Source organism: Gadus chalcogrammus, chromosome 18, assembly GCF_026213295.1.
Source record: "Gadus chalcogrammus isolate NIFS_2021 chromosome 18, NIFS_Gcha_1.0, whole genome shotgun sequence".
NCBI lineage: Eukaryota > Metazoa > Chordata > Actinopteri > Gadiformes > Gadidae > Gadus > Gadus chalcogrammus.
In genome coordinates, this window is record NC_079429.1 from 7325081 (window position 1) to 7349590 (window position 24510).

Here is a 24510-nt window from a genome sequence, read left to right on the forward strand (position 1 = left end):
TGGCTCTGTGGCTCCTCCTCCCTTGGTCATCAGTGGGTTCCCGTTTACACGGCGAACAACTCTCCCACTTAAAGTGCCCCCAGACAGAGTGTTACTGATGGGGGGCCCTGTGCAGAGGCCCCAACCTTGTCAACAAAGTGCTTGTATACTTAGCACTGACCCGTCACACATTAGCAGGGCTATTGGGGTTCTAAATTGGGTTTAAAAGACTGCAGATGACTGCCATCCATCCAAATAACCAACTCAACATACCAACACACTGGACAACGGCAGGATACCAGAAGAAGCAATCCGTCAGACGCCCTGTGGTGAGACAGGAGGCCAAAATACCTTCTGTGGACATGCATCATTCCAGAGCAAACACAATTATTTTGTTTGACTCTCAGAAGCTGTATGATGTGCAGTTTATGGAGATCCAGTGAGAGCCTGATCAAAGGTCTAGCCTTGCAGCTATAAACTGGTAGACCCAACGTTTGAGGTGAGATTACCTCATCCATAAACCTCTTCACTTAGGGCCGTGGTCTGATCTTGGGGGTCAAGGAGAACCTTAACCCTGTATGGACACATCTATGCTTCAGAGCTCTGCCACTTCTGAGAAAAGATGACGTTATGGATCAGTCGAAGAGAGAAAAGCTTCTTGTGTGTTTTAAAGAAGAGAAGAAACGAGGGAAGATCTCTCGCCTCCCGACCGGATTCCTCAGCTCACTGCCAAATCCTCATCCGGGGGTCAGGGAGTGGTGGCGGGCTCCAGCTGGCCAGACCCCTCACACACTTGGATGTCTCCCCACCAAACCATCTTCACCATGTGCCGGAATAAACCTAGATCACATGTCTATAAGCATTTGTTTGGTTTGTTGAACCCACATAGCACAAGTTTTAAATTACACCTTGTTGACAAGTTCCCACACTTAAACTTATTGGAGTTAGATTCCTGCATTTGCTAATGGTGGGTGCTTTTTAGAGTCATTTCAAATCTTTAGTGACTGGTTGTAGTTGGAGACAGTGTTAAGCTGTGACATTGCAAGGCCCGAGTTTTGGTTTTTATGTTTGACGAGGAGATGCTGAGCCTTTTAAGGGCTGTTGACACATAAACGAGATGTGCGGAAACATGGCCGACAGTTTCATGACAGTTATGGCAGACAGTTTCATGACAGCTATGGTCATATCTGACCGTGTCTTGCCAAGCCATACCGTCTTCAAGAACTGCATAAAATGAGTCTTCAAAATGGTTTGAGGAAATACAATTCATAAAATGTTTCTTCTTTTTATACAGAATTTTATTTATCTTGCAAGTGCTCTATAGTGCATGTTAAATAATTTCCGTTTCCAACTTAAATAATATTAGACAACTGAGATATTTAAACATGAGGAATACAGTGCAATGTGCGCTATTCCACATATGTACATACATTCACTTTGTTTTACAAAAGCATCAAATAAAAGAATAACATTTTGCACAGCCTCTCCTGGCGTGCCAGAAGGTAGCATTTAGCATTTCTACAATGAACAGATATGTAGCTGTACAATCATAAATAACTATACAATCCCAAGAATCCGAGCTACAGAACGTTAAACTCAGTTTACAAACGATAACGTAGAGTACGGCCAAAACCCTTTTGACCCCAAAACGTTAAGGTCCATCTAGGTGCCTTCTCAGAAACTATTGGATCAGAATTTCGCAGAATGAACTAGCAGAGCCCATTAGCTCCCACTAGGGTACAAGCTAACAAAGCTGACATCAAGCAGCACCTATAAAAATAAACCTTGTTTAACACAAGTCAACCTGACATGCTGAGTAAACATAATCATGGGCGTTTCAAGGGGGAGAACATAAAAAACAAGATAAAGGAAATAAAATGGAAACGGCGTGAGGGAAAGGTGAGGGACAGGGGAATAAATACAGTCATTATTTACAGTAGATCTGCACGGAGAATCCAGTCCACCACGTTGGTGAACTCCTACCGTTGGGTTGACAATCTGCTGAAGAGATTAACTTCTAGAGCTCCTCCCTTTCACGATGGAAGAGCCAACCCTGACGCAGATCTAGAACAAAATTAAAATTAACACCCGAGTCAAAACGTACCCAATTATTTGCCAAATTACATCACCGAAAGTAAAGGCCAAATTATGGTTCTGCATCCGCCACCTTTTGACGCACAGACATCGTGCTTTCCCTGCAATGACACATCAGGGACGAATCTACGGTGACCATGTGGAGCAGAAACATAATTAGGCAGGAACGGTGGACCCAGATTACATTAAAGAGCTCGGTTGACGGCAGAGCAGGACTTACTCCATGTTGCTCTTGAGCTGGTGGACGGTGCGTTTGTCCAGGTATCGGCAGAACAGCGTGAGGAGGTTTGAGGGCAGGAGCAGGGGCTCTACTAGGGTGCAGTGGGACAGCTCGCCCGCCACCTGGAAGATCGTGTCCGTCCTGGAACATTTAGAAAGACATGATAAACCCTGATCACAGAGGCCCAGGTGCGCGAGTGTTGGTGACCGTTTAGTACCATACCAGGTCTCGAAGTCTCCGATGCTGGGATCCAAGGGGCTCCCAGAGGAAAGCAACCTCTCCCCTTGGGACAGGAGGGCATAGAGCAGGGACAGACCAAACTGGGAAGACACAACATCACAAACTGACCCTCCATGTTTCAAACTCTGGACCTCCATGACCCTCAACAGTAGACTAGCGTCAAATTAGAGGCGTCAGAATTCGGACATTTTAAATCTCCCAGCGACATTTCCTTGTATTAAACCCAGGGCCGCACCTTGTTCTGGCAGGTCTGCAGGAGGCCCCCGGGACCCTCCGGGGTCTCCCCGACGGACGTCAGGTTCTTCAGGATGACTATGAGCTGGCTGAAGGTCAGCATTGAGATCACAGTCCTCAGGGAGGGGTAGAGCACAGGGAGAACCTGGGGGAGAACAAACCCACCAAACGTACAGACTGATGAGCGTGGCAACACACAGCTGAAGAAGGTTCCAGGCTGTCTCTTTAGACAAGCAACCCATTAGAATTTCATGTAAAGTGAGACCATGGTCATAGTGACGCAACGGAAGGGCAGTACAGAGCCGGATAGAGTTTGTCATTATAAGGTTAACAGAGGTGAAGGTTCATCCATCGTGGGTCAAACTAAAGAAGCTTGTAAACGCACAAATGGCCCATATTTCCCTTCTCTACTCGTGCACCATGACAAGACACAGGACCAGCAGTTGGTCTTCTGTAGATCACGCCTCAGGTGGCCTATAGAATACGTCTGTGTGATGGCTCGTCTACCTCATCCATGTCCCTGCTCATCAGCGTGGGGATGTGAGAGGTCACCACGGTCAGGATCCTCAGGCCGGCGGCCTGGTCCAGGAACGGAAGCAGGCGCGAGATCAACTTTTTCCCCTTGCTGAACATGAGACACGACAGGAACTCCACACCCGTCTCTCTGCCAAAAAACAATAGGGATCTTCATGCAAGAGCACCACAGATAGCATGCCTGCCCATTCTCTTCTGTGCTACTTCGAGGTCTCTGCCCTCTGTGTTTGTGGCCACTACTCCCACCATTGGTTCCAAACACCATGTGAAGGGCCAACTACAGCAGGAAGGAACTCACAGGGCATCGTAGTGCTGCAGCTGAGACAAGATGTTCTGAACCTTCCGCCGAGTCTTCTCCTTCGCCTTTTTCTCCTCCGCCTCAGCCAATACCTTGCCCTTCATCCTGTCTTCCTCCTCCACTTCAAGCAGAACCACAAAGAGCTGCAGAGCAGAGGAACCAGAAAGAGCAGAACATAACCATGACAGGCGTGATCCACCGAGACGAGGTTCTCTGAATAAAACCAGGACGCTGCGTGACCTTCTCCATCTGCATTAGGACCTCGTGTTGCTGTGTTTTCACGTCTTTGGGTTCCTGTTGGATAGAAATGAATAAGACTAGGAAGGCAGAATAAGTAGTAAAAAGTATTTGACCTCCGTTTCTGCTTTCATTATACATCTTCCAATTCAGCAGCTGTTGCCCTCTTTACAGTCCCTGAAGGGAGGGAGGGATCCTTCAACCGTGTTCCTTCTCAAAGTTCCCTGCCTCTTGATGCAAGGTTTTTTTTCCTTTAAGCCCTTTAGAAGGGGTAGGGGCATTGCATAATGTTGGCCCGGAAACCCTTTGAGACTAACTGATTAAGGGCTGTGCTATTAAAGTGGTCGTCCAGGGTTCTTACCTCATGTGATCCATGGGTTGGGTTGGCGTTCACGGCACCGATGGCCCGGCGAGGGGAGTAGCATGTGGAAACCGCCACCTGGCCAAGAGAGCCCTCTATGTGGACCACTGTCAGAACCAGAATCAGACGTACAAACTGTTAGTGCGTGTTCAAGACGATAGAAGTGAACAGTTCTTGCGGACCCTCCTTGCGTCCACCACAAGGGCCCGACATGCCCCTCCCAAAAATTGTAACCTTCCTTCGTGGCGACGCAGCAGCAAGGGCTGCAATTGGTCTGCTCACTAAAACCCAAAGCAGAACCAAAACAGGTTCACGACTGCGTCAAAGCGTCTGCGTGGTCCTTCGTTGCGTGACCATAATCAGCCCTTTAAGCCAACCAATGGTACCTCATTAAGCAACGGGAAAATGTATGACGGGCAAGGACACAAAAACACTTCATGCCAAGGTGCCCAAGAACGTACCAGCAACTTGCTACTCCCACACCCATCTAAACGGAAATAATTGGTCATACAAACTATTGGGATAACCTCAATGGTGAGGAGTTTTTCCAAATGGAGGATGACCTGGTGTGTAGGGTTCAGTCTTAGTGATGTAGGGCGTGAAGAGTTTAGGAGGCTCCCTCTTGCTCCGCATTCCCAGCTCCTCCTCCACCAGCTTGTCCTCCATCCGCCGGTAATATTCCTACAAAGTAACAGGTATTACCACCACCCAGCCAGCCCCTCCTCGCCACCAGAGGGCGCTCATTCCCACCCAAAGAGAGGCAGGAAGGGTAGTCCCCACCTGGTAGTAGTAATCCTCCAGGTCAGGGTTCTCCGTCTGCAGCTGGATCATCTGTAGCCGGGTGATCCACTCCTTCTCCTTCTCAGTCATCAGGTGGCAGTAGGGGTCCCAGCTCTCCGCCTTCCTAAGCGACGAGCCATCATCCAGACCCACGGGATTAGATCACCACCAACACCTCGGAGCATTCCCCTCGTAGACCCAGAGGTCAGACCCACCTTTCTGCTGTCCGCTTCTGGCCGAGGAGTCTCTTGTGTTGGGGGTGGAGCTGGGTGACGGGCCCAGGGTACCTGGGTGGGAGATTGTGTCACTATGAAGCCCTGCTAGGAAACCCCTACAAATAGGCCATCTTGTTAGAATTTAAAAACCCACCAGCCTTTAAAATGTGGAAAAAAAACTCAGGAGTAACATCCTGCCAAATGGGGTGTTCCAGACATTTTCTGATTGGCTGATAGTATTTAAAAAAGAGTGACTCCAACAGGCAGCATTTTGTTCAGCGCTGCGCTTTAGTGCTCAATCTACCACTGACTGATAAAACTACAACCTCACCTGATAGGCTGCACAGGAGTGGAGGAAGGGCTGTAGTAGGGGGAGGGGCCTGGGGAGTTGGCACCAAAGCGGAGATGCATCATCTTTGGGGTCTGAGGCTGAAACGGGTAACATCAGAACGCAAGGATCACGACAAACCAATGACCATGATAGCCAAGCAACAAGACGCGAGAAGTATTTGGCGCCGTATCTGGCGCTGGAATGCACCAGTCTGTAGGTGGGCTTCAGTGACGCTACCTGGCTGTATTGTGGTGGGGGCGTCTGTCTCGGTTGGACCAGGGAACCAGGGATTGTGGAGCTGTTCATCTGAGAGACCCCCCCCCCCCCCCCATCAGGAGAGCTTTAAAGACCACACTCTGGTACTACAGACTATGCTTCTAATTACCCTGTCATTACATTGAATGGATCTGTATAAATAAGCCATCTGAACGAGGTGGACGTACCCAGTTCCTGACGAGGGGGGACGGGCCAGGTGACGGGCGATGGGAGTAGAGCCTGTTTGACAAGCCCTCTCCCCTGGGCAGAGTACCCCGGGCTCTGAACCCCGAGGAGGGATATGGAGAGTGCAGGATCGGAGGCGACCCACGGTGACCTCTGCCCCCATGGCCGTCGATCACACAGACGATAGCGTTGTCCTGCGCACAAGAACACGACCGAACAGTGTAATCAACTGGGAAAAAGGCCCCATTGCTTCAAGGGTTAGGGGGCTCCTTTCTCCATCTAGCTGAACTTGGGTAAGGGGTAAGGGGTAGAAATGGGAATGGGCCTAAATCTTGCTAGTGATGATTGGCCCAATGAACACAGATCTGATCCAAGATGACATAATGAATTAACCTCTAGTATGGATCCGGCCATTCTGTTTTTCCTGCAGGACGGCCCCATCCACTGAAACAAACACAAACATACCAGTTAGAAATATCTCAAAAAGTACTTTCAAAGTTATAGTAATGCAGCATCAGATTCTGTTAAATAATGAAGCAGAATGGTGCATCTTCTTCACCAATGGACAGTTTTTTTCTATGAATAATTCTTGTATGCTGCTTGAATATAGAGACTAAGCCTGTTTCCCCTCTACTGTGGACAAACAGGAGGAGACAACTCACGCCCGCCCTCTGCATGGTGGCCCAGGGCAGAGGGGCTCCGCAGTCCACTATGGCACTGTCAAACGTCTGAAACACAACAGAGCAGTACTCACACACAGAGGCCAACAACCGCCATCGATGGATACCAAAGTACCGTACCTTAGAATGAGGATGACTTAGTTTTGTTCCTATTTTAGTTTTTTCTATAATCAAAAAGTGAAGAACAAAACATATTCTACAAGGCATGATTGAGCACACAGAGCACACAGACACACTATGCCAAATCAATTTCAACATCAAGAAATTCACTCATTGGTTTGAAAGTTTAGGAAAAAGGTAAATTTGCAGCCAATGTGGATAATTATTTTTTGTGCCAGGCCTTTGGGCACAGGATTGCCCACTATTCTTGGTAGCCTGCTTCCTAGAGCTGGGTCTGTGGCTACGTTTACATGATGACGGTCTGAACAGAAGACGCAAAAGTGGCATCGCATCTTCACTTTTAAGGGTGGGTGGTTTCAGATTTTTGCGTTTTTAAGCCCCAAAAAAGCAGAAACGAAAGGCAGTACCAATCAAATATTTTGTCGTTTTTACCCGCAAGCGTCCTCGTGTACACGGGGCCCTAGCCTCCACTGGACTAAACACATTCACTAACAGACAGGCAGAGTGGCGGGAGGCTGCCGGATGGTTTAGTTTTGAGTAAAAGTAATAATGACACAAGATAACACTTGACTAGTGATCCTGAGAGCGAACGATGGATCACTGGATACATTTTCCCTAAATTTTCTATACCGCGTACACAAGAAGTATCAGCAGCCTATACTTGGTATCGAATCTAAAAGGGATATCAGTGGCATTGCTGATCAATAGCCAGGATTAGGAGGGGGGGGGGGGGGGGGTTCTGATCACCTTGATGCTGGGCCGCCCCTCCACCGTCCGGACCACTGCTGGGTCCTCAAACATCTGGGCTCTGATCCTGCCCCCCCGCACCCCATATCCTCGTGCTCCCCCCCCTCCTCCTCCTCCTCCTCTGCTGCTCCGCTGCCCCCGTAGGCCGAGGGGAACCAGCTGCTCCTTCTGTCTGGGAGGGGGGGAGGGAGGAGGGGACACTCTCGGGGCACGAGGGACGATCGGTGGCGGGGGAGGAACGATGACGCCGCTCCCCTTCTGCTCCACGTCCAGATCTAGGTGGAAGAAGACACAGCCTGTTCATGGATTCCGTTATGGATATTAATGGATTCATAAGCCATCGTTCATCACCCCACCGGCACCTCAGGCATTTGCTTGCACACACACACCTTGTTGTGGGCTGATAATGGGCCAACCAGGGGGTGAAATCACATGCACGAACATGGACTTCCTAATCAAAATGGACCCATCAACAGATCAATAGAGCATGACTGTGGTTCCTCACCCATGCCAAACGTCTCGTCGTTGTAGAAGTCGATGTCTTCGTCCTCTTCAGCCATGGCCTGGAGACCGCAGTCCATCTTCTCCTCCTCCCAGACACCTCCGCTGTCGGGCCACGATCCCCCCTCCCCCTCCTCCTTCTCCTTGGGAACCGCCGACGGACACTGGACCCCCAGAGAGACACAAGACCACAGTTCAGGATTGAGCACTTTGAGGCCTGCTCCTTGTGGAGCTAATCCGAGGACAAAGACCAGCTCCTGGTTGACAGACTCCCGCAGACCCACCCACCCACAGACAGCCACACTGCAATCCCTTTTAATGTTGAAGTTAACATTCTGTACGTAAAATCTAAAGCCAAAAATAGTGTTTACAAGAGTCAGACAACATCTTCCATTGCTTTGGGTATATAAAGACACACAATAATCACTGTTCAATAGGGTAATCTGTGTGCCAATGCAACGGATTCAGAACCTTGGAGTTCCAATCCATAAATAGTCATGAGGTTTGACCCATTATGCAAGTAGTAGAAATTAAAGAAAGTTACCATTTATCCATTATTGGAGTAATCGAAGGGTGCATTATCCATTAAACAATGGGAGACAACACTTCAAAACACTATCTACTAGTTATTCCAGACTATGGTGGCCATGTTTTGCTGGTTTGGTTGTCACCTGAATATCCTTGCCAGCTGTAGTCCATTACGACTCGTGCGTGATTGACACACGGCAAGCTCTACATTCCAAGTATACAATCAGTCGCGATGTTTAGAACAAAATACGGAGAGACTTTGGATAGGATCTATTCCAACCTCCTTAACGTTTCGTAAATGCGGGGCACATGGCATGGGAGAACCACCACAACCAATTAGGCTAAGTCAATTTAGGAGACCGCACGCCTTCCGACTTTAAGGCAATACCAATATTATTTGTAATTTATAATTAAACAATATGAATTCAAACCCGCTGTCATGCAGAGCCTTCAGGCTATGCGAGTCCTAATTGATTGACCTAAAGAAGTAAATATTTATCTAACAGATGTCTAATTAATCCGCGTGCAAACAAGACCAAAATTAATCCGCGTGCAAATAAGCCCACAAGCGCGCGCGGATCGTCGTCTGTGTGTAGCGCATCAATGATTTGACTTGGTAACTGATTTAGGAAACTATTACTTACCCGCTGTTCTGAGTCACTCATGGTGTATGTGTGTGTGTGTTGGGAACGTTACTGACTTGATACTCGTGTGTCGCTCTGACTTCAGTTACCTGTCTCACGGACACCCGTTGACGCGCTCATCAGCCTATTTAAATGAGCGCGCAGGTGCACAGCTGCGCCAACGCGACAAAATGACGGACAGACTGCAACAGACCATACTTAATTTTGTGGAATCGGTTTATTCTTTGGTATAATAAAAATGCATAGAAAAAAGTGATAAAATAACACAATAAAACAGCTTTGGCACATCATCGTAGCGAGTACATAAAAGTGGTTTAAGCGGTAGACGTCATTTATAAAAGCCGTAGCGGTGACAATATAATACTATTGGTAATGTAAAGTGGAAATAGTATAGGAAGTCTCTTTCATTTAAACAATAATTTTAAACTCTCAATTAAGATCTTATATTTCACTTTTCAGGGTTCATATGACCCTTTTATGCAAGACAGCTCCATGGTCAATATTAAATTTGATTATGTACAAAATGTAAACAAATTACATCCAACAATTAGAAACTTCAATCGCTCATCAATTAAAAGCATTTAAGGGAAGCACCGACACCACTTTATGACCAAGACCAGAACCAGTCTTGAGACGTTCACCCTGGATAGAAGAAATGGTCATTTTATCTCAATAGAAAACAGTTTACATTGTATGAGGTGGATCTGGGTATTTGGGGAAATTCTCTGGTACAAAAGTAATCTTCTAGCCTGATGTGTCGGACTGCCAGTATCAGCATCGGTGCCTGGTGTCAACATCCCGGCATCTGGCAGTCCATGGACGAACACGCCACAGGCCCCTGTCCTGCACGACAAACAGAAAGACTACCATAATGACGGTAAGTCTGTTTCTCAATCAGACTAATGGCGCACAGAATGCAGACCGAATGACAGACGAGGGGGCCGACAGCGAGGTCGTCTGCCGCCACTCCCCTCCTCCTTTCCTCCCCCTCCTCCACCTCCTTCTCATCCGAAGAGCTTGATGAAGCAGGGGTGGCAGTAGGGCTTGTTCTCCTGCTCCTTGAAGCAGCCCTTGCTCAGGGGCTTGAGGCAGAAGTGGCAGACCAGGTGGTGGGGATGGAACTTGGCGCCCATGGCGGTGACGCAGCGACCCAGGATGGGCTGCTGGCAGGCCTGGCAGAGGCTGCCCCGGCTCTGGTGGTAGTGGGCCTCGCACAGCGGCTGGCCCTCGTGCTCGAAGAAACTGCCGTTCACGAAGGGGCTGTAGCACTCCTGGAGGGGAGGGGAGGGCCAGACGATCAGCATATCAAACACGCCTGAGGTATACAGGCAGTGCAGTCAAACACACACCTAATGAAACCTAAACACACATCTGATGTGCCCAAACGCACATCCACACACCTGACACACACATACATACATAGCTAGACATACCTCAGATACACCAGAAATGACGTACACATATCGAATACACTCACACCTCTAACAACCAAAACCACCTAAGCACACACTCCACACCATAAAAGCCCAAGCACACACAGCTCAAAGAAAGCTAGACATTCACATTCCTACTCATGGTACCCAAACACACCTCAAGCACAGGTATGTTTGGGTACATTGACACACCTCAACAGATATACACACACACACACACACACACACACCCAAAGAAATGTAATGTTGGTGTGGGACGTTGCATGATTATATTGTGATTGCAGTATTTTTTATCGAAAGAAAAAATCCCATTGTCTGTGATATAGAGAAGGCCTGACAGTCTTGATGAGGAAGAGGAAGATGAGGTATTCCTCACCCGACAGACGAAGCACTGCGGATGCCAGAGGGAGTTCAGAGCTGAGATGTAGTTCTCCAGTATTGGTTGAGTGCAGCCTTGACAACGGGAGGCGAAGAGGTTCAAAAAGCATTGCTGGCAATACTGCTGGCCCTCGCGGTCATGGAAACCTAGAGGACAGCACAGGAAGGTTTGAACCTCTGATTCCTTTGATGTTTAACTCACTAGTCTGGTCTCTGGGTACTTTAATTCATTAGTCTCTGGTTCCTTTGATATTTTAACTCATTGGTCTGGTTCATTTGAGGTTGTTACTAACTTCTACTACTGCTACTTGATCCCCTACTACCTCTGTGTTACACAACAAATAAATAGATGTGTTTATTAAATAATCCCTATTAGTTGAATACACTGTAGTCAGTTAGTCTTCCTGGGGTCCACACATGTCGCATAAGACAAAAAAAACATAATTACAGTATATTCCTAGTTTCATGTTCATAATTTATAATAGTGTGTGTGTGTGAGTGTGCAGGTGTGTGTGTGTGTGTGTGTGTGTGTGTGTGTGTGTGGGTGTGTGTGTGTGTGTGTGTGTGTGTGTGTTGTGTGTGTGTGTGTGTGTGTGGGTTACCTTCATCTCCGAAGGCTCTGCTACATTTGACACAGCAGAAACATTCCGGGTGCCAGTTTTTATCCAACGCCGTCACCATTTTCTACCAGGAATACAATCACAAACCTATTAATTCATTTAACTTACAGATATTTATAATATATCATGTACATCACGCATGTAAATACACGCACTCAAGCACAACCACACATACACCAACACACACACACACACACACACACACACACACACACACACACACACACACACACACACACACACACACACACACACACACACACACACACACACGCCGCTCGTGCTCACGTTGAGGATGGGCTTGCTGCAGTGGGCGCAGTGGGGGGAGAACAGCGTGAAGTAGTCCGATTCGCAGTATGGACGGCCGTCCTTCTCAAAGAAGTTGCGGCTGCCGAGCTCAGCCTCGCACTCGCTGCACACAAAATGTTTCAGGGTGCACACCTTCCCCAGCGCAGTCACCACCTGGGGAGAGACCATGAGATACTATACATTACTGTATATATATATAACTACACAACCAGACACACAACCACCTTCCCCAGCACAGAGTCACCACCTGGGGAGAGACCATGAAGATACTATACATTACTATATAATACAACCAGACACACAACCACCTGCAGCGCAGTCACCACCTGGGGAGAGACCATGAAGATACTATACATTACTATATATATATAACTACACAACCAGACACAACCACCTTCCCCAGCGCAGTCCACCACCTTGGGAGAAATGATATATCAATATTCAATATAAATAATGATTTACTAAACATATATCATATTATATGTATATATATATAGATATAATATATATATATATATATAGATATATATATATATATATATATATATATAATATATATTATATATATATATATATATATATTATATAACATCCTCCAACACCTAGCTAACAACCAGACGCACAACTAGCTACATAACCAGACAGACAACCACCCTCCCCAGGTTACAACCTAGAGAGAGAAGATAACAGATAACTATGCCTAAGCCACCAGACAAACACCCCTGCACAACAGCTACACAGCTGGCCACACAAATGGAGACCAATGAGTTCGGCCAATTAACTTACTACTGTTAATTTAGCATTTGAAAGACACTTTTATCCCAAGTGAAATGCTGGATTCATTCATTACGAGCAGGGAGTGGTTATGGGGCTTTTTGCTCAAGGATCCCTAAGTTGGACCGCGGCCATTGGGGTTTCGAAAACGAAGAACCTTTGGCTGGAAGTCCAACACCCTAAACTGGCTCAGCTATACGCCCAGACTCCAATGTAAACCTCGGCTACCACCTGGAGCCAAACATCCATGAGACCTCACCTGTCCCACTACAGGCTTCTGACAGGCGCAGCAGTTTCCCTTGGAGGAGGTCTGGACCCCCTGTCTGGTCAGGTCTGACTGGAGGAGCCCCAGCATGCTGTCCAATGAGCCCCCAGACGAGGCCTGGGGGGGCGGGGCTGGCTGCTGAGGCACTGCCACAGCTTGAGTGACAGGTATGACCGGCTAATAGGTGACAGGGATAGATGGTGTCCACATGATTATTGATGTGATTGATCATGGGTGTATGGTCTGCTGTGTGTAGTGTGTTGTGTGTCGCAGATTTGGGCGGGTTAAATAATGTGATTGGCATGTTGAACGTAGTGTGCAGCATGTTAAGGTCTGAAAGGTGAATGGTTCTGTGTGTAGTGCGTTGAAGTGAGTGTAGCATAATGTGAAGCATGTAGCCTGTAGCCTCTAGACTGTAGCACGTAGCGTGTGTTGAACGTAGTATGTAGCTTGTAGGGTGTAGCCTGTAGCATCTAGCCCGTAGATTGTGTGGACCATATAGCCCATAGTGTGAGCCTTATATCTCTTTGTGTGTAGCATGTTGCTTGTAGCATGTTGCGTGTCTCTGGACTCACGGTGCTATGGACTCTGAAGTCGGAGAGAGAAGCCATCAGTTTGTCCAACTCAAGAGTAGCCGAGGTGGCGGAGGGCTTCCCTGAGCTACAACACAACACACGTTCTTTACAATGGATTTTCCATACAGTTACAAACGATATAACACAAGACACACTGTTGACACACAGTTAATAGTTGATAGTGCTTATAACGTATGTCTTTAATGATATTGGTCATCTTTTATGTATTAAAATGACGGTTCAGAAGTTCTCAACCTTTTTTGGCCTGGGGCCCCATTTTTTGGTCGGAAATTGCTGCACGTTCATGAAGGTAATGTGCGTGTAGAGCTCTCTCTAGTGGCCGAGTGAGAAACTACCTGGGAGATATCTTCTCTATCTTCTCCTTCTCTTCTTTCTTAGTGCTGGGGAACTGGGCCAGGATCTCATCTGGAATCACACACCACACGCACACACACACACACACACACACACACACACACACACACACACACACACACACACACACACACACACACACACACACACACACACGCTGCTGATCAGGTGGGAACCCAGCCTCTTGTTAATGTTTTGCCTACATGGTTGTAAAAGTAAACACAACCTTTTCACGTCTTTTATTTATATATTTTTTAATGATGATTAAAAAAACACAAACATAAAAACATGCACACAAACACACACACACACACAAACACCACCCCCCCAGTACCGGTGATGTTGAACTGCGTGGCGTTGAGCTCCTGCAGCAGGTGGTCCAGCTCACTGAGACCCCCACCCAGCAGGGATGAGGAGAAGGCCGGGGGGGGATCGGCCACACGGGGCGCCCGATTCTTACACACTGTGCTGAGAGAGAGAGAGAGAGAGACAGGGGGACACACGGGTGAGGATGGAGAAAGAGAGAGAGAGAGAGAGAGCGCAAAAGAGAGGCTGTCCCTTTTCAAACCAATTGAAGAGCCCTTATCTGTCACCATGGCGACTCAGTGGGTCTGGCGATTGTGAATCTTTTTGATGGTTACCCTCTGCATCAGTTGCCATGTTTCACTGTATCTGTTTCCATGGAGGCTATCTTTTTCCATGGTGACTCGGTGTATCTGTTGCCATGGTGACTCGGTATATGTTCAAATAAAGGATATATATCTGTTTCCATGGAGGCTTTTCATCTTTTTCCCTGGTGACTTGGCAACCTGGGTTGGCATGGTGACTTGGTACATCTGTTGCTAGGCAACATAGAAGTGAGGGTACCTGTAGAGCTTGTCCGGGGGGTTGTTTTGGGGATCTCCAGTCTTCATGGCCGCCGAGACCGTCTGGATAACACAAGTCAGATATTATCCGTACGGTTCTAAATATGGTTCTAAATGGTTATATAGGGTTTTTTTTTCTATATGGTTTTGTATGGGTAAATAGGGTTTGATGTGTTTTGACACGTTGTTATACATTGTACATATTTCTATACGTTTAAATGTATATTGCTAACGTGCCACAAAACCTCCTAGTCCCACATTTAGGGTGTTTGTGTGTCAGTGTTATTCCAAGATGGATGGGTGACAGCAACTACAGGGCTTGCATACCATAATAAAACAACCAACAACTTATCACCATGGTGACGGTGGCAGCATCGTCTCTAAAACGTGTACAAATCATCTCCTTATAAACCGGACACCAACCTGCTGGGGGGTGTAGGCCGGGGGAGGGGGGCGGTCCTGGCCGGAGTCTCGGGAGCCCGTGGAGGCTCCGTCAGAGATCACTTGGGGTTCAGAGGTCAACAAGACGGGACCCGAGATACGGGTGAAGTGGTGCTCTCCAGGTCAGCTAAGAGAGCATCTGGAGAGAGGGAGAGAGAAGAGAGAGAAAGAGAGAGAAAGAGAGAGAGAGAGAGAGAGAGAGAGAGAGAGAGAGAGAGAGAGAGAGAGAGAGAGAGAGAGAGAGCAGACAGACAGACAGACAGACAGACAGAAGACAGACAGACAGACAGACAGACAGACAGACAGACAGACAGACAGACAGACAGACAGACAGACAACAGACAGACAGACAGACAGACAGACAGACAGACAGACAGACAGACAGACAGACAGACAGACAGACAGACAGACAGACAGAGAATAAGGGAGAGAGAGAGAGAGGAGCAAGGAGGCCGTTAAATAGGGAGGGCAAGGGAATAGATAAACCCTGATAGATGGATGACTGCAATGGAGAAAGAGAGTTTAAGTCTTAAACTAGAAGTGTGATGACTCTGGGATCATAGTCTCCTCAATCATAGATGTTAGGTCCTTTGTGTTCTGTTCAATAATCCCTCCCTGAGACACTGACCTTAGATTAATCATGTCTAACCTTTCACCTAAACTTAAACATATCTAACCTAATACCCTTGCTAAAACATCTCCAAGCTAATACATAAGCTTAACCATCTCTGACTTACATTTAACCTTAACCATGTCTAACCTTATAAACTTTACCATCTCTAAAAGAATACATCAACTTAAACACCTCTTACCTAATCAACTTAACCATCTCTTAGATAATATTTAAACTTAACCATCTCTTAGATAGAGAGTGTGGTAGTTAATAGACACAATATTTGTTGGTTAGTGAAGCAGATGAGTCAGATGCAGGTGGACCCTAAACAGACAAAGCAAGCAGAGAACGGGAGGAGCCAATGTAGGACTAACGGAATAGATGACAGATAGATGGACTGACAGACATGCAGACAGAGAGGCAGGCAGAAATGCAGGCAGAAATGCAGGCAGAAAGGCAGACAGACAGACAGACAGACAGACCATACAGACAGACAGACATACAGACAGATAGACAGACATACAGACAGATAGACAGACAGACAGACAGGTTACGTACCAAACACAACAACACGAGGACTGAGTGGGTAGCTCTCAGGCCCTGCTTGAGAAAGACACACACGTCAGCCAGAGCAATAGCACACACACACAAACACACACAACACACACACACACACACACCACACACACACACAACACACACACACACACACACAGAGCGCCCGGTCATATACACTACTTTGCTCTGCATCTGGAAGTTTGGGCTTATCGAAGACCACCAAAAGGAAGTGACATTGCAGGAAACTTCCCTTTGGTGGTCTGACCAACGGGAAGTTTCAGACAGAAGGCACACTGCTGTGTGACATCACCACAGACACACCCCCTTGGGTGCGTGACCTCACCACAGACACGCCCCCTCGCTCTGAAATGTTTAATTTCATGCATCATAAAGACTTGTGTTTTTTCTTGAGGGAACTTGTCTTGTCATTTAGAAACAGAGTTTAAGATTAGAAACTGTCCTCACTCCTAACATTCCATGAGGGTCCCTAACCTATGATTTAGAATGATGTGGGTTAATTACATATAAACGACTCCCTGTCTTACAGGCAAGGCAAAAAAACAGATTAAATAGATTATAGTTCATCATCTCCTGGTGCTGGCATTGTAATGGTCAAGAAAGTTAAACGATCCACCCTTTGTCATTTCCCAGTTTGGCTTCTGGAAATAATATTGATGATAATACTGACCCAATACTCCCCCCTTCATTTCCCCGTCCCTTCAGTCTATCTCTTAAGTCCTCTCTTTATAAACAACCACCCCCCCCCCACACACACACACACACACACACAAACACACACCAACTCACACACACACACACACACACACTACACTACACAATCACACACACACAAACACACAGACAACCACCTCTCAGAGTGTGTGTCCTGCTCTTATAAGGAGCTGAGTGTGGCTGGATGCAGATGACCATATTTAGAGTCTTGCCGTGCTGTTTCTGTTGGCCGGCGGTCGCGCCAACGAGAGGTCTTTCCCACTCAGAGCCATGGCCCACAGTCACCAAGGCAATGCAGCGTACACAAGCCTTTAAGAGCTCTGATTCACACAGGGCTGCAATCCAACACAGATGTTCCTCCGTTTCACCTTCCCTCCGGCTACGCGCGCTGCACCCCCCCACTGACTCTGCCCACCACCATCACACCACCCTCTACCAACACCACCCTCCCTCCGGCTACGCCAATGTGGACCCCCACTAATGGCACTACAACTAGGCCCAATCCCATTTCTACCCCTTACCCCTTCCCCTTACCCCTCTCCCTTGTTTTGTAGGGGTAAGGGTAAGGGTAAGGGTAAGGGGCAGGGGTAAGGGGAAATGGGAAATGGGATTGGACCTAAGGCCCAAACCCATTTCTACCCCTTCCCCCTTCCCCTTGACCCTTCAAAACAAGGGGGAGGGGTAAGGGGAAGGGGTAGAAATGGGATTGGGCCGTAATACACCCCACCCAACGACACCAACGTCATCACCCCCCCTCCACTTCTACCAGCCTCACTCCCAACATCATCATCAGCCACTACTACACACACATTACCCTCCACCACCCAGCACTCAGACTACCAGATTTGCTAGTGGAGCTCCAGTGAACTCTCTAACCCACCGCCATCATTACTACCTCTTCCTCCCACATCATCATTATCATCATCATCATCATCATCACCACTCCCTCCTCCACCAACCACATCACCACCATCATGAGGAACAAGGATGCATTTTAGGCTTAAGTGTTGGAGAGGGTTAAGTTGAGGTATTAGGGTTATAGATGGTTAAATCTAGGTATTATGTTGGGGATGGTTCAGTTTAGGTATGAGGTTGGAGATGGTCAGGTTTAGGTATTAGGTGAGAGAGGGTCAGGTTAGGGTTAGGGTTAGGTGTTATGTTAGAGGAGGTTACGTTTAGGTGTTATGTAAGAAAGGGTAAAGTTTAGGAATAAGGTTGGAGTTAGTTAATCGAGGTATTAAGTTGGAGATAGTAAATATTATGTATTAGGTTAAAGAGGTTTAGTTTAGGCATGAGGTCAGAGATGTTAAAGTTGAGGTATTAGGTTAAAGATGGTTAAGATTAGGAATTAGGCTGGAGATGGTTAGGTTCAGGTATTAGTTGGAGATGGTTTAGTTTAGGTCTTAAGTTAGAGATGGTCAAGTCTAGGTGTGGTCGGGGTCAGGATAAAGATCAGAGAAAAAGCATTGCATCATGGGAATACTCATCTGGGCCATCTAGTCCCAGTTCCAGAGTGTCTCTTCAAACCCTTATTTTTCTATTCTGTGGCTTACTCTTTTGAAACAGCACCACAACGCTGGTCTATTTCCATCGGCAAGACTCATCGCCAAACAAATTACATTTTCTACAACAGCATTTGAAGGAAGGAAACCGGGAAAGGGACAAAGTGAAAGATATATATGATAGAAGACCATCCGGCTGTGTTGATAACACACTAATGGACTGGGCAGCTCCTCACATCGAATCAACAGGACTTGATTACATTTTCAGTAAATAAAGACCCCTCTGACAAGGACATTAGAAAGCTGTTTCTCTGTGCGTGTGTGCGTGCGTGCGTGTTTGCGCGCGAGCGCGTGCGTCTGCGTGTGTTTGAAGAGGCAAAGCAAACATGTAGGTTCAGATGACTAATGAATGACCATCCCCATGGGTGGTATTGAACAGCGATGTGAGGCAGTCCTGTTTGATACCTTGATCAAACCTCAGGCTCTTGCGCGGTTCGGTTAGAAAGACCCAAAAAAATGTTTTTTCCTCAAACGGAATAGAAGTCGAGACGGAGGCATCCTCTACACGGACCATACAGCAGAAAAAAATATGTTATCTTACCTACCAAATATGTGGTTATTTCTATGTTTAAATACTTTTACGTGAAGATGTAGTGTAGCTTTATTTGTCCCACATAATTATCCTCACTTTATTTGACGCGCCGCTTCTGAAGACAATGTTTGAGTCAGAACCGCTCACATGAACATGCTATACATACCCAAATCATCCATAATTACAGCTTCAACTCTTTCCCCGCTTGTACAAAGAAAATAGTGCCACCGTTAACCAGTTTTCTTCTTTTCCAGAGCAGTTCCCGGTGTCCGGTAACACTTTATAGACTAGTCTCGGTAACAGCGCTATTGTCTACGCTGCCCCCCTGAATAAAAAACTCCGTCCCGTTATTCACGGAATAAGAGAGGAGGGCGTTCCGTCTTTCCCCTTCCTGTGTAATGTAATGTAGTATAACGTAAAGGCTGGTCCAACGCGCTACCGCGAGCTCAAACCGGAGGAGGCGTGGTCACATCCCTGCGGTAACCCCCCCCCCCCCCCCCCTCAATTCCCCGGACACATGACGTCACCCCTGACATTCCTAGACCATATTTGGGATAGAAATTTAAGGATTTTGCAGTTGAAGGGCAAGACCAGCAGAAGGCCACCCATATACTTGTCGTTAATGGTTAAAATTAAACTAATGTGTGCATTGTATTTTTCTATTTAAATTAAGGTTGCGAGCCGACAGTTAGTCTGCTCCACAGCAGTTGATCAAACCGAACCCAGGACGTTATTTCCGACTTCATCCCCACCCACAGCGATGCATATTTAGATTAACATTGAAACATGAATCTAAAAATGTTAGACGTGTACACCAAATAATACCCCAGATAAGGCTTGAGATAACTTTTAAAAAAAGCGCATCAACCAAGAATAGAACAAATCTCAGCAACGTAAAAAAAGAAAGAAAAAACTTTATTTGAGCTCACAGTTACAAGCTATGTTCATATTGTGAATGGGGGGAGGGCGGGCTGGTGAGGTGTACATGTGCCACGCATGGTGTGGTGACAAGACGCGAGTTAATCATCCTGGTCGTTCTTCAGACCTGTTGAATCAACAGACTCTGAAACTGGACCCCTGGTTCATGGAACGGCCCACCTAGCTCTCAGTGCTATGATTCCTCAAAAAAGGCTCTTAATACACGACATGACAGAGCTTGGGTCACACTAGAGACATGACAGCACAGGAGCTTTAAATAAAACTAAACAGCATTTACAGTGTTGAGGAGGGAGACGTCTGGCCTCCTGTCCAGGTCAGACCGTCACGCTTGGCAAAATTGAAGGTTGGGATGGAAAGTTCGCTCTCTTTTCCTAGTGGTCCTACACCCGACCAGACTGGTCGGGTGCTGTAGGATCACTATTAAAACAGGTACGTTCAAGCTCTAGTCCACAAGAAACAGGTACCTTCAAGGTCCAGTGCAGTAGGAAGAAAGATACTTCAATCTTTAGCTCACTGGGAAGAGAGGTACCTTCAATCTCTAGCTCACTGGGAAGATATCTATCTTCTACTGAATTTGAAGATAAACGAGTTCACTAGGAACATGGGAACCTCCACCCTTGAGTCATTAGAAAGATAGGCTTCTAAGTTGTAACTTAAACTTATATTTCACTAGCAAGATAGGTACCGTCCCCGACTATTTCACTAGTAAGATGGGTACCTTCTCTCTAGTTCACTAATAAGATGGGCACCGTCCCCCTCTAGTTCACTAGTAAGATAGGTACCTTCCCCCTCTAGTTCACTAGTAAGATAGGTACCTTCCCCCACTAGTTCACTAGTAAGATAGGTACCTTCCCTCTCTAGTAAAGTAGCGAGATAGGTACCTTCCCCCTCGAGCAAACTAGAAGGACAGATACCGCCAACCGCCTCCTGAATACATCAACATGATAATAAAGGTAATGTGGGTGGGCATGCTAGCCGGGCTAAAGGAGCTGACAGGCTGAGAAGGCTAACCGGAAGTGATGTGCGGGGGAGAGAGGGCGAGAGGCGAGAGGGGGCAGGGGGAGGGTTGGAGGTACCAGGAGGAGGAGGAGCAGGGCACCGATTGGGTCATCTAAAAGTGCCCTCTCCCCGATGCTGTCCTGTGATTTAACTGATATAACGACTCACACCCCCACCCTCCCTCCCTCCCTCCCTCCAGCCCTCACTGGACGGTCTGCTCGCTGGCCGTGCTGCTGGAGTCCTGTGGCTTCATGACGTCGGGTAGCTCTGGAGGGCTGGAGAAGCTCTCCATCTGGAGCGCCTCGAACATCTCGTCTGGAGCAGAGGGAGAGAGGCCAGGGGAACAGGCCGCACACAATGAACACGGGTAACGTCAGGAACAGGCAAAACATCCACCTGTCATCACGATCAGGTTGATGGGGCCCTCTGATCCAACGAAAACACATCGGGCTCATGAACCCTCAGAAAAGGAACATGTTAACACACAGTGCATCAAGCAAATGGGTCATAGCAAGAACTAGTTTCTAGCAGAACAGGCTCAACATCAGGCTCAACATCAGAAACTACAGGCGATAAGTCATATGCCATGAAAAGCTCCAAGAGTTCAGTGTCTGCTTTTCCTTTTCTGTATTGGATAAAGGACAACCTGGGTGCTGCTAAACGCCAAGATCCATGAGCCCAATGCCAAGCTGGAAGAAGCCCATTTTCACGCTCCTCAAAGTTAAAATATTTCTACTTTGACGCTGAACTTTCGACAACCAATCACATTCCAGTCTGATAAGTGGCGGTGAAAATAGTTCAGTTTTATTTATTAATAATTACTATTGAATGAGATGACGTCAGCTGCCGTTCTGTCTGGAATTCAAACCTAGCTTCTCATGGACATGCAATTTTACAGACTCACAGTAGCTTGATAGCCACAGATTAACCATATTCAAAGTTTAACTTCATTTCAACACTGATTAACGACGGACTGAAACCTGTATATCATGTCAGGGAAGTATCTGATCTGACATGTAAAACAGGCTGTGTGAGCACAACAACGCACCTTTCGTAATTCACGCTGAATTAGCATTATCAAAACTTCTTGAGATCTTTGTGATGACCCTTTGTCTAGTATGAAACTCGAGTTTAGGAAGTAAACAAAGTCCTAAAAAAGACACTTCTTGGTCTGCTTGGGGGTTCAGCCAGGGAAACGTGTTCATTCTAATGAATCATACCGAGGTCACATGATATCATCCTGCAGACCAACCGCATAACCTCAACACAAAAACACAAATAGGCCAATCGCGTGAAGAAAAATTAACACTACAACCCCCTTCGTTACACATCTGGTATTGATAAAGTACATCTTATCTTAAACAATCCTCCCTGATAGAGTGCAAGCCCACAATAAGCTTCTTCATGCTAGGCCTGCTATTATATTACAAGCCCTTGGGAAACATCCCTTTGTGTTAGCAATTGCTTACACATTACAAGCCCATAGGAAGCTTCCTCATGCTATGCCTGCTATAACTTCACAAGCCCTCGAGAGCATCTCTGCATGAAGGATTCCTGGTAGCAGGGCGTACCGGTGATGCGGAAGGCCAGGCCAACGGTACCGGGGGCTTGGGGTCGGGCCGTCTGACTGGTGAAGCCACAGTCTCCCAGAGACTTGCTGTCCTCCAACAGCTGCTCGTCCTGGTGAAAGGAGAAGATATAGACACGAGTGTGTTGATGTGCAACATTGAAGATACAACAAGACAGTCAGAGTGTTTACCACCCCATTGGGTCATTTTCACAGATTTCCCATTAAAGCCAACAGGAAAGATGTCCAAAAATTAATGAATTTGTCTAGCACCCGTTGTATGGATTAAGTTGTGGTTGATTGATTGATGACAGAACAGAAGCACACGACTGGCATTGACACAGGAAGAGACTCACTTTGTAGAGGCGCTGGTCCTCTGGGGCCCTCTTCAGAATGCCCTCCACGATACGTTTCAACTCGTACACGGTGGTCGACTCCTTGGCGTCCGTGAAGATGGTAGTCTTCTGACGCCGGATCATTAGAAAGACGTCCTGGGGGAACGAAAGGTTTCACTCTGACGGCTCACGTCCTCTATTAGCAAATATTTTTCTATACAACAGTAATTTCGTGTTATAATGTTTTTTCTTAAATGTATTCTGTTTTTTATAATGTCGAACAAAGCAAAGAGTAAACTAAATCTGAAGCATGAAATTATCTTTTCATAGATAAACTATCATTACGTTACTGACAGTAAATGAAACGGAAAGTGTTCAGAGTAATGAAAAGATAGTGTGTATGTAAATAACATTTCACTAAAAATTTGATATACTTGTATATTTATGTATAGTCATAATTTAAGTCCAGCTTTGCGTATATATGCAGCTGTTCTAATATTTCACATTAGTTTATTCTTTACTGAAATTTCGTGTTTTGTATTACCGCTATGCAGTTAAAAAAAAAATCTATCATGAGCGGAGCTTGCGCGGCCCCTCCAGGATTCATAAAGTAGCGTGATTCTGAAATACTTCGAATCGGAATATTAGGAAATAGATCAGCAAGAGTTTATCATACGGTCTGCCGCAGTGGCTCCAAGTAAAGCTAACCTGGTAGCCTGTTAAACATTCAAACATCACATAGAATAAGATATAATCGTATTTTCTTGCAACATTGGCCTCTTCCCCAGAGATGGTTACTATAATATATGTACATCTGCTGTGCTAAATCTATCAAAATCCCGATAATAATGTGTTGTAAACTCACCATTTTGAGTGCTAAGCTAGCAAGCTCCGACCCTCTGGCTCCGACTAGAGCCCCGGACCTGTAACGCGCATGCGCAAAGTCTTCCAAATAAACGTAACCGCGTCACCCCAAAATAACGTCACCTCACGGATGACATGAGGGGCGGTGGCAGACGGCGCATGACAGCTTTCAGATTTGGCGCGAGGAGTTTGTTTGGGTGCAACTCAATTGATCGGTAATAATGTAATGCGAGCATCTCGGATTATCGGTGAACTGGTAACGATGAACGCTGATAACACACCGGAGAACATATCCTAGAAGGTAACGTTAGCCAGCTGCCCAACAGTTTAGTGTCTTGGTGATGCAGTCGCTCTGGTCTTCGCTGCTGTCGGGCTGAAGATAGTTAACTGAGCTGGTGTTGTTGACGTGTACGCTAGACCGCGGGGTTAACGGGAGATGTCGACGTGTGGACCAGAGGCTAGTCTGCTGTCGCACTCGTAACGTGGCCGGGCCTCTTTATTGTGTGTATTGAATGCCCGCGTGTGGCAACCGACCCGGGTAGGTACAGGCTGCTGTTCAGTTATTTGTCAGTTAATCTGATAACCTGAC

The 24510-nt window shown here is 46.7% G+C and overlaps 2 protein-coding genes and 1 pseudogene across 3 annotated transcripts; all 3 read right to left on the reverse strand.

The window, feature by feature from the left end:
• Positions 1–1355: 1355 nt before the first annotated feature.
• On the reverse strand, positions 1356–9289 carry LOC130371219 (protein PAT1 homolog 2-like). 2 transcript variants are annotated; one of them, XM_056576922.1, is made up of 20 exons: positions 9185–9289; positions 8017–8176; positions 7512–7786; positions 6627–6692; positions 6358–6408; positions 5967–6158; positions 5761–5829; positions 5524–5621; positions 5193–5264; positions 4978–5101; positions 4761–4878; positions 4198–4304; positions 3840–3893; positions 3600–3742; positions 3275–3431; positions 2769–2912; positions 2516–2613; positions 2294–2434; positions 2147–2199; positions 1356–2043 (listed from the first exon to the last, which is right to left on the reverse strand). In XM_056576922.1, exons 1-20 carry the CDS (start codon positions 9203–9205, stop codon positions 1997–1999), a joined length of 2190 nt encoding a protein of 729 aa, XP_056432897.1. In that variant the 5' UTR covers positions 9206–9289; the 3' UTR covers positions 1356–1996. The 2 variants fall into 2 exon arrangements, with proteins under 2 accessions (XP_056432897.1, XP_056432899.1); XM_056576924.1 differs by lacking the exon at positions 2147–2199 and having other exon boundaries at positions 9185–9288.
• Positions 9290–9394: 105 nt separating this feature from the next.
• LOC130371221 (transforming growth factor beta-1-induced transcript 1 protein-like) lies at positions 9395–19638 on the reverse strand (annotated as a pseudogene).
• A 477-nt stretch (positions 19639–20115) lies between these two features.
• On the reverse strand, positions 20116–24002 carry LOC130371228 (elongin-B-like). The gene is made up of 4 exons (XM_056576934.1): positions 23923–24002; positions 23079–23213; positions 22727–22835; positions 20116–21470 (listed from the first exon to the last, which is right to left on the reverse strand). The coding sequence occupies exons 1-4, from the start codon at positions 23923–23925 to the stop codon at positions 21358–21360; spliced, it is 360 nt and encodes a 119-aa protein (XP_056432909.1). The 5' UTR covers positions 23926–24002; the 3' UTR covers positions 20116–21357.
• Positions 24003–24510: the final 508 nt, after the last annotated feature.